This window comes from Oncorhynchus gorbuscha, linkage group LG02 (assembly GCF_021184085.1).
Source record: "Oncorhynchus gorbuscha isolate QuinsamMale2020 ecotype Even-year linkage group LG02, OgorEven_v1.0, whole genome shotgun sequence".
Classification (NCBI taxonomy): domain Eukaryota; kingdom Metazoa; phylum Chordata; class Actinopteri; order Salmoniformes; family Salmonidae; genus Oncorhynchus; species Oncorhynchus gorbuscha.
Genome location: NC_060174.1, coordinates 43,054,363 through 43,071,448, shown reverse-complemented (window position 1 = coordinate 43,071,448; position 17,086 = coordinate 43,054,363). Strand labels below are relative to the sequence as shown.

Below are 17,086 nucleotides of genomic sequence, written 5' to 3'. Positions count from 1 at the left end.
CAAACTTTTCAAATACTTGAGGTAGTCGAATATAGTTCATATAGTTTCAACTAAAAGGAAACTTTTTTCTTTGATATTCAAATAGAGGTCTCAGAAAAACAAATAATATTTAAAGGTATTTTAATATATGCAAGTTAATTGAAATCAAACAATTATGTATTTGACAGCCACCAAATATTTGATGGAAAACCAAAAACACAAGTCAATTAAAATTAAATATATGATCATAAGCACATGGTTTGGAGGGCCCTTAGATATAAATCTTAATATAGCCTATAGCCTACAATTAAATACATTAGGGTCATGGAATCACCTCAACATGAGTAGACCACTTAGGCAGCTTCAAAAGTACTAACAAATATACTGTATCTTCATGAGTGAGACATCAGGAAATACATTAACAATTGACTTCTAGTTCTTACACGTGTTGTAACTTTGGGATGACAATATCACATTGTTGTCACATAAGTTGGAAATAGCTTTATAATTGCATAATAGTGAAGTTATTACATAAGTGGTATAAGAAAGTCACTATTACCAATGGTGGAACAAACTCCCTCACGACGCCAGGACAGCGGAGTCAATCACCACCTTCCGGAGACACCTGAAACCCCACCTCTTTAAGGAATACCTAGGATAGGTTTAATCCCTTACTAAGTTTTAGATGCACTATTGGTGACTGTCCCACTGGATGTCATAAGGTGAATCACTAGTCGCTCTTAAGACTAAATGACTTAAATGTAAATGTAATGTACAGTAGTAACAACTCTCAGCTCATTACTAGGGTATTAAAATGCAATTAGCAAAGTCTTGTAACATGCACAAGAACAGAGTCGTGTTAAGTTTTACTCAGAATCCTAACAGTAACAAAACAAATGTCTTAAGTATCGAAAAGAAACTAAATATCACAAAACTGCCTTCTTGAATCAACTACACCTGAGGTTGGTGGAATATCATGTTAGTTTGTATTATTAAAAAACTATCCCTTCAAAGATGGTAAAGTACGTGTTTGAAACAAGAACACTTACCCTCCGTTGGATATTCAAAGTTTTTTGCAAAGCATCCAACGTGTTATTTGCAAATGGCTTTAAATTACTCTGCAGTATTGTCAGGTGTAATAAAATTAATTGTAGCTTTCAACCGTTTCAGTTGCATGTTGAAAGAGTCATACATGTTGAAAGAGTCACTAAACTCAGTTTTTCACAATTCCTAACATTTAATCCTAGTAAAAATTCCCCGTTTTAGGTCAGTTAGGATCACCACTTTATTTTGAGAATGTGAAATGTCAGAATAATAGTAGAGAGAATTATTGATTATTCATTGATTATTATTCAGATGTTATTTCTTTCATCACATTCCCAGTGGGTCAGAAGTTTACATGCTACTGAATACTAATTGAGTGTATTGCCTTTAAATTGTTTAACTTGGGTCAAATGTTCTGGGTAGCCTTCCACAAGCTTCCCACAATAAATTGTGAATTCTGGCCCATTCCTCCTGACAGAGCTGGTGTAACTGAGTCAGGTTTGTAGACCTCCTTGCTCACACACAATTTTTCAGTTCTGCAAATATTCTTCACATTAAATAGCAAAGGGAAAGAACATTCACCATGCTTCCGGCGCCGACAGAGATGGCCGCCTCGCGTTCCTAGGAAACTATGCAGTTTTTTTTGCTTTTTTACGTGTTATTTCTTACATTGGTACCCCAGGTCATCTTAGGCTTCATTACATACAGTCGAGAAGAATTACTGAACATAAGAGCAGCGTCAACTCACCATCAGTACGACCAAGAATATGACTTTCGCGAAGCGGACCCTGTGTTCTGCCTTTCACCCAGGACAACGGAATGGATCCTAGCCGGCGACCCCAAAAAACGACTTCGAAAAAGGGGAAAACGAAGCGGTCTTCTGGTCAGACTCCGGAGACGGGCACATCGTGCACCACTCCCTAGCATTCTCCTCGCCAATGTCCAGTCTCGTGACAACAAGGTTGATGAAATCCGAGCAAGGGTAGCATTCCAGAGGGACATCAGAGACTAACGTTCTTTGCTTCACGGAAACATGGCTCACTGGAGAGACGCTATCAGAGATGGTTTCTCCACGCATCGTGCCGACAGAAACAAACATCTTTCTGGTAAGACGAGGGGCGGGTCGTATGCTTTATGGTTAACGTGACGTGGTGTGGCCAAAACAACATACAGGAACTCAAGTCCTTCTGTTCACCTGATTTATAATTCCTCACAATCAAATGTAGACCGCATTATCTACCAAGGGAATTCTCTTCGATTATAATCACAGCCGTATATATTCCCCCCCAAGCAGACACATCGATGGCTCTGAACAAACTTTATTTGACTCTTTGCAAACTGGAATCCATATATCCGGAGGCTGCATTCATTGTAGCTGGGGATTTTAACAAGGCTAATCTGAAAACAAGACTCCCTAAATTTTATCAGCATATCAATTGTGCTACCAGGGCTGGAAAGACCTTGGATCATTGCTATTCCAACTTCCGCGACGCATATAAAGCCCTGCCCCGCCCTCCTTTCGGAAAAGCTGACCACGACTCCATTTTGTTGATCCCTGCCTACAGACAGAAACTAAAACAAGAAGCTCCCGCGTTGAGGTCTGTTCAACACTGGTCCGACCAATCTGATTCCACACTCCAAGACTGCTTCCATCACGTGGACTGGGATATGTTCCGTATTGCGTCAAACAACAACATTGACGAATACGCTGATTCGGTGTGAGAGTTCATTAGAACGTGCGTTGAAGATGTCATTCCCATAGCAACGCTTAAAACATTCCCAAACCAGAAACCGTGGATCGATGGCAGCATTCGCGTGAAACTGAAAGCGCGAACCACTGCTTTTAATCAGGGCAAGGTGACTGGAAACATGACCGAATACAAACAGTGTAACTATTCCCTCCGCAAGGCAATCAAACAAGCTAAGCGTCAGTATAGAGACAAAGTAGAATCTCAATTCAACGGCTCAGACACAAGAGGTATATGGCAGGGTCTACAGTCAATCACGGATTACAAAAAGAAAACCAGCACCGTCACGGACCAGGATGTCTTGCTCCCAGGCAGACTAAATAACTTTTTTGCCTGCTTTGAGGACAATACAGTGCCACTGACACTGCCCGCAACTGAAACATGCGGACTCTCCTTCACTGCAGCCGACGTGAGGAAAACATTTAAACGTGTCAACCCTTGCAAGGCTGCAGGCCCAGACGGCATCCCCAGCCGCACCCTCAGAGCATGCGCAGACCAGCTGGCTGGTGTGTATACGGACATATTCAATCAATCCCTATCCCAGTCTGTTGTTCCCACATGCTTCAAGAGGGCAACCATTGTTCCTGTTCCCAAGAAAGCTAAGGTAACTTAGCAAAACGACTACCGGGGCGTCATCATGAAGTGCTTTGAGAGACTAGTCAAGGACCATATCACCTCCACCCTACCTGACACCCTTGACCCACTCCAATTTGCTTACCGCCCAAATAGGTTCACAGACGATGCAATCTCAACCACACTGCACTAACCCATCTGGACAAGAGGAATACCTATGTGAGAATGCTTGCTGTTCATCGACTACAGCTCAGCATTTAATAACATAGTGCCCTCCAAGCTTGTTATCAAGCTCGAGACCCTGGGTCTCGACCCCGCCCTGTGCAACTGGGTACTGGACTTCCTGACGGGCCGCCCCCAAGTGGTGAGGGTAGGCAACAACATCTCCACCCCGCTGATCCTCAACACTGGGGCCCCACAAGGGTGCGTTTTGAGCCCTCTCCTGTACTCCCTGTTCACCCACGACTGCGTGGCCACGCACGCCTCCAACTCAATCATCAAGTTTACGGACGACACAACAGTGGTAGGCTTGATTACCAACAACAACGAGAAGGCCTACAGGGAAGAGGTGAGGGCCCTCGGAGTGTGGTGTCAGGAAAATAACCTCACACTCAACGTCAACAAAACTAAGGAGATGATTGTGGACTGCAGGAAACAGCAGAGGGAACACCCCCCTATCCACATCGATGGAACAGTAGTGGAGAGGGTAGTAAGTTTTAAGTTCCTCAGCGTACACATCACAGACAAACTGAATTGGTCCACCCACACATACAGCATCGTGAAGGCGCAGCAGCGCCTCTTCAACCTCAGGAGGCTGAAGAAATTCGGCTTGTCGCCAAAAGCACTCACAAACTTCTACAGATGCACAATCGAGAGCATCCTGTCGGGCTGTATCACCGCCTGGTACGGCAACTGCTCCGCCCACAACCGTAAGGCTCTCCAGAGGGTAGTGAGGTCTGCACAACGCATCACCGGGGGCAAACTACCTGCCCTCCAGGACACCTACACCACCAGATGTCACAGGAAGGCCATAAAGATCATCAAGGACAGCAACCACCCGAGCCACTGCCTGTTCACCCCGCTATCATCCAGAAGGTGAGGTCAGTACAGGTGCATCAAAGCTGGGACCGAGAGACTGAAAAACAGCTTCTATCTCAAGGCCATCAGACTGTTAAACCACTAACATTGAGTGGCTGCTGCCAACACACTGACTCAACTCCAGCCACTTTAATAATGGGAATTGATGGGAAATGATGTAAAATATATCACTAGCCACTTTAAACAATGCTACCTAATATAATGTTTACATACCCTACATTATTCATCTCATGTATACGTATATACTCTATTATCTACTGCATCTTTATGTAATACATGTATCACTAGCCACTTTAACTATGCCACTTTGTTTACATAATCATCTCATATGTATATACTGCACTCAATACCATCTACTGTATCTTGCCTATGCCGCTCTGTACCATCACCCATTCATATATCTTTATGTACATATTCTTTATCCCCTTGTGTCTATAAGGTAGTAGTTTTTGAATTGTTAGCTTGTTGGTTATTACTGTGTTGTCGGAACTAGAAGCACAAGCATTTCGCTACACTCGCACTAACATCTGCTAACCATGTGTATGTGACAAATAAAATTTGATTTGATTTGATACATTTAAGGGATTGAGGTCAGGGCTTTGTGATGGCCACTCCAATACCTTGACTTTGTTGTCAGGCCATTTTGCCACAACTTTGGCAATATGCTTGGAGTCATTGTCCATTTAGAAGACCCATTTGCGACCAAGCTTTAACTTCCTGACTGATGTCTTGAGATGTTGCTTCAATATATCCACATCAATTTCTTCCTTCATGATGCAATCTATTTTGCGAAGTGCAGCAATCCCTCCTGCAGCAAAGCACCCCCACAACACGATGCTGCCACCCCCATGCTTCACGGTTGGGATGGTGTTCTTCAGCTTGCAAGCCTCCCTCTTTTATTATTATTATTATTTTACCTCCAAACATAACGATGGTCATTATGGCCAAACAGTTCTATATTTGTTTCATCAGACCAGAGGACATTTCTCCAAAAAGTATGATCTTTGTTCCCATGTACAGTTGCAAACCGTAGTCTAGCTTTTTTTTAGGATCTGAGGACCCATGCCAAATCTTTTCAGTCTCCTGTTTTGTCGTGCCCTCTCAACCTGCTCCACTACAGCCCTGTCAATGAGAATGGGGGCATGCTTGGTCTTCCTTTTCCTGTAGTCCATAATCATCTCATTTGTCTTGATCACGTTGAGGGAGAGGTTGTTGTCCTGGCACCACACGGCCAGGTCTCTGTCTAGTCGTTGTTGATGATCAGGCCTGATTGGAAAGGTCCCACAATTGACAGTGCATGTCAGAGCAAAAACCAAGCCATGAAGTCAAAATAACTGTCCGTAGACCTCCGAGACTGGATTATGTCAAGGCACAGATCTAGGCACGGGTACCACAAAATGTCTGCAGCATTGAAGGTCCCCAAGAACACAGTGCCCTCCACCATTCTTAAATGGAAGAAGTTTGGAACCACCTCGACTATTCCTAGAGCTGGCCTCCAGGCCAAACTGGGCATTCGGGGGAGAACGGCCTTGGTCAGGGAGGTGACCAAAAACCCGATGTTCACTCTGACTGATCTCCAGAGTTCCTCTGTGGAGATGAGGGAACCTTCCAGAAGGACAACCATCACTACAGGACTCCAACAATCAGGCCTTAATGACTGAGTGGCCAGACTGAAGCCACTCCTCAGTAAAAGGCACATGACAGCCCGCTTTGGGTTTGCCACAAGGCACCGAAAGGACTCTCAGACCATGAGAAACAAGATACTCTGGTCTGATGAAACCCAGATTGAACTCTTTAGTCTGAAAGCCAAGCGTAACATCTGGAGGAAAACTGGCACTATCCCTACGGTGAAGCATGGTGGTGGCAGCATCATGCTGTGGGGATGTTTCAGCGGCAGGGACTGGGAGACTCGTCAGGATCGACGGAAAGAGATATCCTTGATGAAAACCTGCTCCAGAACACTCAGGACCTCAGACTGGGGCAAAGGCTCAGCTTCCAATAGAACAACAACCCTAAGCACACAGCTAAGACAACGCACGAGTGGCTTCGGGACAAGGTGTGCCAAGCTAATAGCATCATACCCAAGAAGACTTGAGGCTGTAATCACTGCCAAAGGTGAATACTTTCTGAATGCACTGTAGGCTTGCCATAATGTGGTTGAATACTTAATGAAGCAAGACCTTTCAGTTTAAAAAAATTACTTTGACATGGATGGGGTATTGGGTGTAGGTCAGTGACAGAAAATCTAAATTTAATCAATTTTAAATTCAGGTTCTTACAACAAAATGTGATAAATGTCAAGGAGTGAGAATACTTCTGAAGGCAATGTAATGTGGGGCTAATCAGCAAGTTTGACAGAAATCCTTTGAATGACTTTAAATACTTCCAAGAGCCTAAAACCCTTTAATCTCCCCCTGAAATGTAATTCCAGAGTTTCTGGTAACTCTAAAATGATTAACTTTCAGAAGCATACGCATTTCTAAATATTTGGGATTTGTATTAGGCCCATGGTTGAAGTCATTTCAAAAGCAATAATCCAAAACTCAGGTGGCCAAAAATAGGACTAAATCATTTCAGAGCCAAAGACAATCAACATCAGTGACACAAACTGTCAATAAAGCATATAACAAAAGTCAGTCCTGTTTATTTGTAAAAAGTTGCATCTTCACTGATTTAGCCTAAGCTGCAGACATTCAAAGCTTCAGAGAATCACAGAGGGCAAGTAGAGAATTAACTTGACTTGTCTCAAAGTGGAATTTGTCCACAAGTCTGCTTTTATTTTGTCTCTTCACATGTCAGACAAACAGAATTAGATGGTAGACTGCACTCGACTCAGCACAATCCAGAAAGACCATGAAAGGTTGAGGCAAATATGCTATTAGTCTTAGCAGTGCTCTCACTGAGCATTGGAGGAACCATGGAAAAACTAGAATCAGGACAATTAACAGTAAGGCTAAGATCTAATAAGCCACAACGTCACAGAACCAACAGCCGTAACAATCCACAGCTACGACTGCACATGTCCTGCATCCTTTCTGCGGGAGCTATTTGTTTACAATGTCTCATGATGCTATTCAATCAAAGTCAAAGACACAATCTGTGATGTAGCCCAACTCAAACCCCCTATTTCAGCACATCCCTGAAGACAAATAGTGGCCTGCCTGGCTGACACCTGCCAAACACTTGGCCCCTCACACTTCAAACAGACAGGCATCTCCACACCAGATGTGCTCACTGCTCTGAAGCCTGCTGCCCACTTGTCATCCACTTTAAGTTCACAAGTTCAGGAATCATGTCTGAACACTTCCATCTGAGCGGTTCTGACATTAAATCATCCTCCAAGGCCTCTATGCATTCAATGTGTTACATTTACATTTAAGTCATTTAGCAGACGCTCTTATCCAGAGCGACTTACAAATTGGTGCATTCACCTTATGACATCCAGTGGAACAGTCACTTTACAATAGTGCATCTAAATCTTAAAGGGGGGGTGAGAGGGATTACTTATCCTAGGTATTCCTTAAAGAGGTGGGGTTTCAGGTGTCTCCGGAAGGTGGTGATTGACTCCGCTGTCCTGGCGTCGTGAGGGAGTTTGTTCCACCATTGGGGGGCCAGAGCAGCAAACAGTTTTGACTGGGCTGAGTGGGAGCTGTACTTCCTCAGTGGTAGGGAGGCGAGCAGGCCAGAGGTGGATGAACGCAGTGCCCTTGTTTGGTTAGTGCTGTGTACGCAACAGCTCGACAAGACTTCCTAACAAAGCATGCTTAATGGCGGTAATGCTTACTCTGCAGCTATGTTCCACTCATCGCTCATGAACAACTGTCTGCAGCCAGCCTGTACAAGACATGGGTTCAAATACTATTTGAAATCATTTTGAAGTCGTCTAGGCCTCAGCGGGTGTTTCTCAAAATGCATACTGCCATTCTCCAAACACGCAAATTGGAGCACGGAATGGTCGAAATGAAAGTATGCGAAATAGAACACGACGTGCACTTCTCGAATGCGTACTCAGTTTGTACATACTTTGAAGCATGCATCAATGCAAGCTTCAACTGAAAGTATGCCCAGAAATGTGCCCCAACCACAAAGAATTACACAACATTTCTTGAAATCAATGGCAGACATTATTTGAGCTTAAGCGAGACAGTATACACTCCAACTTTGGAATTAAATGTTGCCTATTCACATCTCATATGTTGCTCGACTACAATGTTTTATATTGGTATGTTAATAAATACATGCCATTTAAATGTTGACATCTTTAACTGCCTACAATACCCACCGTAGAGTGCGTAGATCACAAGCCCATGGTAAGTCAATGGGGCTTACTGGCTAGCTACTACTGTTAGCTTGCCAGATAACCACAAATAATTGTTAGTTAGCTAGCTACCCACAAATAATTGACATCTACCTAGGTCATTTTGTCCTGTTAAACTATCTGGTTAGCTACTTTATTACGTTTCACATCTTGCTAGCTGATAGTTGTGTAGTAAAACATTTGCTTTGTGTATATCTTATTTTGACTATTGTTGCCATTGTCCTGGCTGGAAGAAGGTTCAGTGAATGGGTAAGTCCATAACAAGTCAATGGGGCTGGCTGGCTACAAAGAATTGCTATCTTGCGACCCAGTGAATGGGGAGGTGCAGAGTGAGGTAATACAGTAGGAGGAGTGAGAGTGCTTCTCAAATGTAATGTTTTATGCCTTCTCCACACAAGAACGTACTCAATAGAACATCCTCGGAGAATGCACTAGGAGCATGAGCGTGTGGTGCACAGTAGCATGCATATTGAGAACCACCTAGTGTGTTCCATAACTACTAAGTGCAAGAAGACATACAATCAACTGTTGTTGATGCTGAAGGGGGTTTGAACTGACAAACAAAGACTGTAGGGACGGTTGCAAAGAAATCACAATGACAATACCAAGCGACAACACTGCACTGTAATGGCAGTTGTCTGATTGAATATGCTTTTCAGACCTACTGTACTGAGTAAAAACATTGCTCAACAGTCACTCACAAACACTATTGTCCTCAAGAAGCAACTTCAGGCATGTAATCCTCTCACTAATGGCTTTTCAGACCCAGCTTTGGGCCCTTCAGGCTGAGAAAGCATCACAACCCATCCTCTGCACACCAAGCTCATCCTGGGTCGTATTCATTTGTCACCAAATGGAAGAAAATGGACTAAAACAAGAAGGGACAACCTGGACAATAAGAAATGCTCATTTTCATTTCAGTGGCGAAGCGTTTTAAAGCGATTTCCCCCGCGTTCCCTGATGAGCACAGCATACAAACCCCATGTCCTATGCTGAACTCTGCCTGTCTGACTAACAGAGAGAAAACCCTCTCTTGGCACATGCTTCAGAAAAACACTAGCCTGAGGGCCACTCGTCTGGGAAGAAAATAAGCATTTATGGCAGCCATGCAACTCAGGGAGCTGGCTCTGAATCCCAAGAGACTAAGCTGAAATGCATTGCTATGCGTTGTTTCTCTGGCAATAAAGAGCTCCGCATGGGTGAGAGGAATTTACGATCTTGGCACCGATCCCCATGTGTGCTGCACAGTATTCTGCCAGACAGCCAGGGAGGGAGGGACAGTACTGTTGACCCAGTCAATGTTAAAATAATAGAAAATCTAACAATACTCAATCATAAACATTTGATTCAGCCAGAGCAGGATCCACCAAAGACATTCTTCATAGATACGCTTGGCTTTCCTCATAGGATTTCATTTCTTGAGACATATGCCTTGAATAAACCACTTTTACACATTTACAACCCAGAACTGAGTCTGTTTGACCCACTTTGAGCCTAGCTTTCTTACCCTATGATCTTCTCCTCTTAGCTCAAAGAAGGAATGTACTCCCCAGCACAGGAAATAGCAAAGACAGACATCTGTACTGAGGATGAATGACAGAGAAGGTAATCACAATATTATGTCACAGCGCACTAGAGGTTACCTGGATCTTGACTGTCAGAAAAGTAGTTTTTTCACTTCATGCCATGCTCTTGCTATTCAGCACCTTATTTTAGTACGCAGTATTAGCTGTGGTCTAGCTGTGTCTTTACTGTACACTTGGTTCCCCAATCAACATGTGATTTTCTTTAGTATATTTCTCTATTTTAAATGCCCCATTTATATATGTCAATGTACTTGCCACACACACAGTGCCAGTATGGCAACAAGTTGCTATTTACACCTGTGATGTCCTCAAGTTCAGAGCTGTCCAGAGTTATTCCCACCTGCATGTGATCATGGCATTTCTATTCTCCACAGGCAGCAGATGCAGTCGAGCAATCCAGGGCAGGCAGCCTCTAGGACACTGGCTGATCTGAAATAAACTCCCAGCTATTTCAAACCTGGTCTGGGTGAGGGGGCAAAATATATCACACATTTTATACCCCACACAACTATATGAATGGTTAAAAGCTAATGATCAAAAGGGGCCTTCCCCTATGTCTCTGGCCCCCCAATGGTGGAACAAACTCCCTCACGACGCCAGGACAGCGGAGTCAATCACCACCTTCCGGAGACACCTGAAACCCCACCTCTTTAAGGAATACCTAGGATAGGATAAGTAATCCCTCTCACCCCCCCCCCCTTTAAGATTTAGATGCACTATTGTAAAGTGACTGTTCCACTGGATGTCATAAGGTGAATGCACCAATTTGTAAGTCGCTCTGGATAAGAGCGTCTGCTAAATGACTTAAATATAAATGTAAATGTAAATATATAGCTTAGTTTACTGTAAAAATACTGCATCTCTAAGGCATTTTTATGTGCACATGGTGCAAGACAAGAGCTACAACAACAAAAAAGTATGACATTTCAGAGAAAATCAGAGACAGCTGTGAGCTAAAATAAATAGTTTGAATGTGATGACAAGCATCTGAATACGTTTTTTTTTTTTTTTTACAGAGTTCTGAAGTGTATGTTTCGCCACATGCATGTCTTGTTCAGTTGGTTGGAGGACTTATAGCTACTCTTTTAGGTAGCATGAATGACATTATTTTAACATTACTCAGCAGTTGTTCAAGTTTGGAATAAAAAAAATAGCATTCCAATTTGGCCCGCTCTAGAACAGGTCATACTCAAAAGCCAAGTAACCTATGCCTGATAAGAAGAGAACAGACCAAGGATGCCATTGAACTGATTGATTTTACCATCAACTTCTATTTGCTATTGTGCAGTGTAGAGGAGAACAACCTCTGACATGAAGGGGTTCCCTGACTTTTGAACCAGGGTTGGACATCTGTGGAAAAAGACAGGAGGAGACCAGTGCTCTGAACATGGGGCAAACTAATCATTACCTCAATTTGCCCAACATCCATGAGTGACAACAACAAAATGGGTGGTCTTTGACTAGTTGGCTATTAGCTGCAGTAGACTCCTTTTGAGATGCATTCTCTACCCGAAATGACAATGCAGAAATATTAACTAACACATTTAAAAAATATATATATATATAACAGAGTAGAACATGTCAATATCACAGTTGACTTTACTGTCTGGATTGGAGCAATGAGCAATCAACCAAAACAAACCACGAAAAGCATTAGTTACAGTTGAGATGTTGTCTAGGTCTATAAACTCTACCCTGTAAGGTTAGAGAAAACTATTTATCAAGCTGAATCTGGGTGAGAACATTCGTGGCAATCTGTAAAAACACTGCTGTCTGTGTTGCGAAATCGTTAACATGCTATTGATGAATGGCAGCAAGTGTTTGAAAGCATCTCAAAGCTGTCTGTAGTGAAATGTTATACTTCAAAGCTAACAAAAGCAATGTAGGGACAAGCCACGTTGCTGACTACATTATATCTTAGGTTTTAATTATTAAACCTTTTCACTGGAACAAACTCCTTTGACGTAGGCTAAATGCATTCACTGGATCAAAATAAATGCTGTCTGAAGGCAAATAACTGTAGAAGCAATTACTCGAAAATGATTAAGACAAGTTCCCTGGCAAATAAATCAACGTGCAAAGATAATATTGAAACAATGTCATTATTAAAATGGCAAAGATTAGAACGAGACGGATAACAGTAACATTACAACGTCTGTCAACGTTGTTGCCAACTTCTGCGTTGAATCACAGCAGACGCTACGCAATAAGACAGAGTTAGATGGATACAAAACTGCGTAAATGTCGTACTTACCTAAACTCTGATTGACTCTTAGTTACAACTTGCAAATGTATATCAACCTACTGAAATAAAAACATAGAACTTCCTCTACTTTATCAACTGATCACGGTTTTCCCGCTACAATGCCTGCCCGCTGCGTTGCCTCTTCCCTACGCCATGTCAAAAATGGGAGTTGAGTGGAAAGTTGGAAAGTGGAAACGTCATTGAATGTACATCCCGCCCCGCTCCCGATTGGATTGGTTTGGGAAGAGTCATTCTCTGGGATCTTTTCCGTGTTTGGGAGGTGCCTGCCAATCAACTTTGAAAAAGCAAGATGTTCCCATGTGGTAAAAAGGGGGCACAGAATTAGCCTAAGTGAAATTTTCTGTAAATGCATTTCATCGTTACTTTACAAATGTCAGTGTTTTATCGTCCTTCTTTCTGCTCATAAATATAAGGGATAACTAAGATGCAATTTCCCACACATTTTATTTGGCTTGTATTATGTCTCAGACACAGACACTGCTAAAATAAGTGTTGTTATACAAGAGGACAGAGTAAAACTACATAATGTGAAATAAATGTCAGCTAGAAAACACTAATGAGCCTTTTAAAATAGTGTGAGGACAGAATAAAACGGCAAAAAAATCAAATAAATATGTATAGCTTACACAAAGTAAGAAAAAAATCACATCTTAGACCTAATTAATAGAATGGCATTTTGTTCAGAAATGGTAGTAGGCTATAGAAACGCACTCAAGACCTGTAACACCATGTAAACACTTTGATCTAGTTTTGGCTTTTGGAAACAGTTGAAGCATTACAAATATAGCTAGATTACATATATTGTCTCAGCCCAGTTCAGTTCATCAGCTGACATCCAAGGTAGAATGAAACACAACTCTGGATCCACAGCACCTCTCTGTCTGTCCTTAATGAAGTAAGATGTGGCCCTTGGGGGGCCTCTCAACCTTCACAGTGTTGGGGTCACACTCCAGCATTTCCCTTATCCACTCATCATCCAGGGCCCCCTCGATGAACTCCTCCAGGCTTATGATGGCTGAATAGAATAGAAGAATAAAAAATATGTTTACAGCCTTGTATTGGCTGCACACTCACAAGACTAAGATACAATCACAAGTCCCAGAACATAGAGTTCAAGGCAGGGCTGGATGATTACAGTAGAAGCAGAATAATGGCAGCCATAGGTAACCAGCTGATGATGCTAAAAGTTGTATAACCGTAAATTAGGATTATGTGTGTTTTGGAATGGTTTCTGTGCAGTCCTCACCATTGTTGTCTTTATCCAATCTTGCAAATATCCTGTTGGTGCACTCCTCAGCTGTAAGCGGGTTAGGCTTGGTGAGTGAGGCTGCCACGCTCATCTTGTACCCAGCCTGTAAACAGAGACCATACACATTGTTGTGAAATTGGACATCTAGCGCCATCTAGTGAATAACAACAAGCACAGTTATGTCTGCGATGAATGCAGCAAGGGCAAGTGCCACTGCCAGTGCAATGCAGTGCCAGTAGGCTCCCACAGCAGCCACACAAATTCCAGTCATGAATTATCCTGAGAGGTAATCTGAATTTGAGCAAATATTTTTTGAATAAAGGTAAAGAACAGTAACATTGTTCAATTTGCATCCTCTCACTGTGTCCTAGCATTGCACCTTTCAGTTGGAACCACAAAATGAAATATAATGTATTATGTTATACATCTATGGTTAGGACCTACCTGCATGATCTCCAGCATCTCCCTGCGTGATATGGCTCCATCTTTGTCTTTATCGTAGAGTTTAAAGGACCAGCGTAGTTTCTCCACTGGGGTACCTTCAATCAGCATACTGATGGCTTTCACATACTCCCGGAAGTCAACAACCCCATCCTGTGGAGAACCACAGAACCTCAGTTTCACACACAGTGATAAGCATTCCAGTAAATCTTTACATTACGTTTCCCTTATACCTGTGTGGTAACGCCTGTTCCCTATTCCACTTGTGCAATAACCAAATAATGTTTAATTCCACTACTATGTAATTACCAGGAAATGATTTGCAGTACATTTCTAACTTACTAGCAACATATTAATACAATGTTGTTATAGAATAGTTAGTGTGATACTACACAGGTACACAATGTAAATTATTTTGTAAAGAAATATGTCAATAGCAGTGCACCTATACAGAGCTGATATGCAGTCTGGTATTAAGGATGGCTAACACTTTTCAGATTTTCAGACGGGAAAGAATTAAAGATAAGAAATGTAAAAAGATGTAAAGATGGGAAAAGTTTGTTTTTGGTGCCTACCCCATTATTATCCAAGGTACGGAATATCTGCTCCGCATACTCAGCTGACTCATTGCCCACAGTACCCTTACAGAAGTGTCTCCGGAACTCATGCAGAGTGATCAGTCCACTAGGGCACTCATACATAAATGTTCTATCACAAATAAACACAACCAAAGAAAGAACACAGACAAAAAAAATTAAAATGAAAAGATTTACTCCTCTTAATTATAAAAGTAGATCTCATCAATCAACAGTGTACAATTATATAGACTCAGCTGTATCGTGAATAATGGATTTACATGTATTATTATTTATTTATTTAACTTGGCAAGTCAGTTCACAAATTATTATTTATAATGACGGCCTACACCGGCCAAACCCGGACGATGCTGGGACAATTGTGCGCTGTCCAATGGGACTCCCAATCACTGCCTGATGGGATGCAGCCTGGATTCAAACCAGGTACTTTAGTGACGCCTCTTTCACTGAGATGCAGTGCCTTAGACAGCTAAGTCAAAAAAACAGCTTCAACAGTGGCTCTTTAATAACCTGGAGTGGCTGAAAGCTTCTTTACATCCTGGCAGGTGAGTGTTAGGGTAATTAGGCTAAACTATCACTGATAACCCACTGGGCACAGACGTCAATTCAGCGTCTATTCCAGGTTGGTTCAAACTCATGTTATTGGAATGATGTGGAAACAACGTTGATTCAACCAGTGTGTGCCCAGTGGGAAGCCATTTCAGGACACTTATATTTAAGCCGTCCAGCAAAAGATTGATGGAAAATTGCAATTGTAGCTATTTGAAAAAACAATTGTAGCTATTTGAGACTTTTAACAGAAGTGTACAATTTGACTTTTCACTGTCCTTTTCTGAAATAGACTTATAATTTTAAATACTTTTGTCATTAAACTGTTCAATGGATTTTTAAATCTACATGAGGTTCAATGTGTAAAACAGTAGATTGCTTTTCTTGCCTTTAGTTGACTGGGCTTTGGTTTTTATGGTCACTTTTCTAAGTGGTTATCTATAAACGATGTGAACACTTCAATGGGGCAGAAGTCTGTGTGATGTTGTGATTCTGGATGGCCCGATAGCTAGCAACAATGACAAGAAGCTGCCATGTGGAGAATCGTAGGTAGCTCGTGTTAGCTAGTTTTATCTTGTTGATACCATGTCTTGTTTTTAGCTGTTTTGACTGATTTCAAGTCTATGCTAATATGGCAAAACATTTGCTGGCTAGCTAAAAAACAACTGTACAATGTATTTGAGAGACAACAAGTGCTCACTGTGCACATTTATTTATGTTTTCAATAAACATTGAAGACAAAATATAGTTTACATGTTGTCAACAATCAAATCCAACCCCGTCTGTGTTGCCTCATAGTTGAGCACGCATCAGTTTTTTGCTAAACAACCAACCCATCTATAGTTGATTCCCATCATTCATGAACCAGACAAAATCAATATTTAACTTCAGAAGTCCTTAAAAGAACAATCAATTAAGATCTTTAAAACACAAATTGATATTTTGAATGTAGATAAAATTAGATTACAAGTCTTACCTTAACCACTCATAGAGCTCTGTGACATAGGTGGTTCCTCTCCTGCAGGGTAGAGAGGCAGCCCGTCCCATCCTCAACAGAATGGATCCTCCACAGTGCTGACTTTATATATACACCTGGGCCTGTATTCACAAAGCATCTTACAGTAGTAGTGCTGACCTAGGATCAGGTCCCTCCCATCTATGTCATTTTATTTGTCATGATTTGGAAGGCAAAACTAGTCCTAGATCAGCACTCCTACTCCGAGGTGCTTTATGAATACGGGAATATCCCAGCTTACCCTGGGCACACTTAATCACACTTACCAGTGCCATATCATCACATTTGAGAAATTAGGGAAATGTAATCCCTCTAGTACGGAGGCAAAAAGGAGGAGTGGGAAGGAGTGAGGTTGAGATAAAAGTAATTACCCAAAAAGCAGCTGTAGTCATGAGTGACCTAGTTTTTAGCCTTACGGGGATGTTGACGAAGTAAGTCTATGGATTGAAAGAGTACATTTGTACAGACAGGAAACAACAACAACAGCATTGATTTCATATGTAGTGTGCACATGTGCATGTGTACCAAAGGACAACTGTAGTAAAAGGAAAATAATGTTCATTAAAAACATTTTTTACAAGACAGCTTGGAGAGATGCATTCTCTGCCACAAACCAGAACTGTT

General features: G+C 41.9%; 2 protein-coding genes across 6 annotated transcripts in view; both read right to left on the bottom strand.

Moving 5' to 3' along the window:
* LOC124002578 (liprin-beta-1-like) overlaps positions 1-12,902 on the bottom strand; it is an 80,513-nt gene extending 67,611 nt beyond the window's left edge. For all 5 annotated transcript variants that reach the window (XR_006833076.1, XM_046310083.1, XM_046310092.1 and 2 more), the window contains exon 1: positions 12,601-12,902. The gene's annotated coding sequence lies outside the window, so the exon portion shown is untranslated. The remainder of the gene's footprint in view (positions 1-12,600) is intronic.
* A 137-nt stretch (positions 12,903-13,039) lies between these two features.
* Positions 13,040-16,565, bottom strand: si:ch211-245j22.3 (uncharacterized protein LOC563798 homolog). The gene is made up of 5 exons (XM_046310129.1): positions 16,424-16,565; positions 14,878-15,010; positions 14,306-14,455; positions 13,859-13,964; positions 13,040-13,627 (listed from the first exon to the last, which is right to left on the bottom strand). Exons 1-5 carry the CDS (start codon positions 16,492-16,494, stop codon positions 13,500-13,502), a joined length of 588 nt encoding a protein of 195 aa, XP_046166085.1. The 5' UTR covers positions 16,495-16,565; the 3' UTR covers positions 13,040-13,499.
* Between the last annotated feature and the right edge of the window lie 521 nt (positions 16,566-17,086).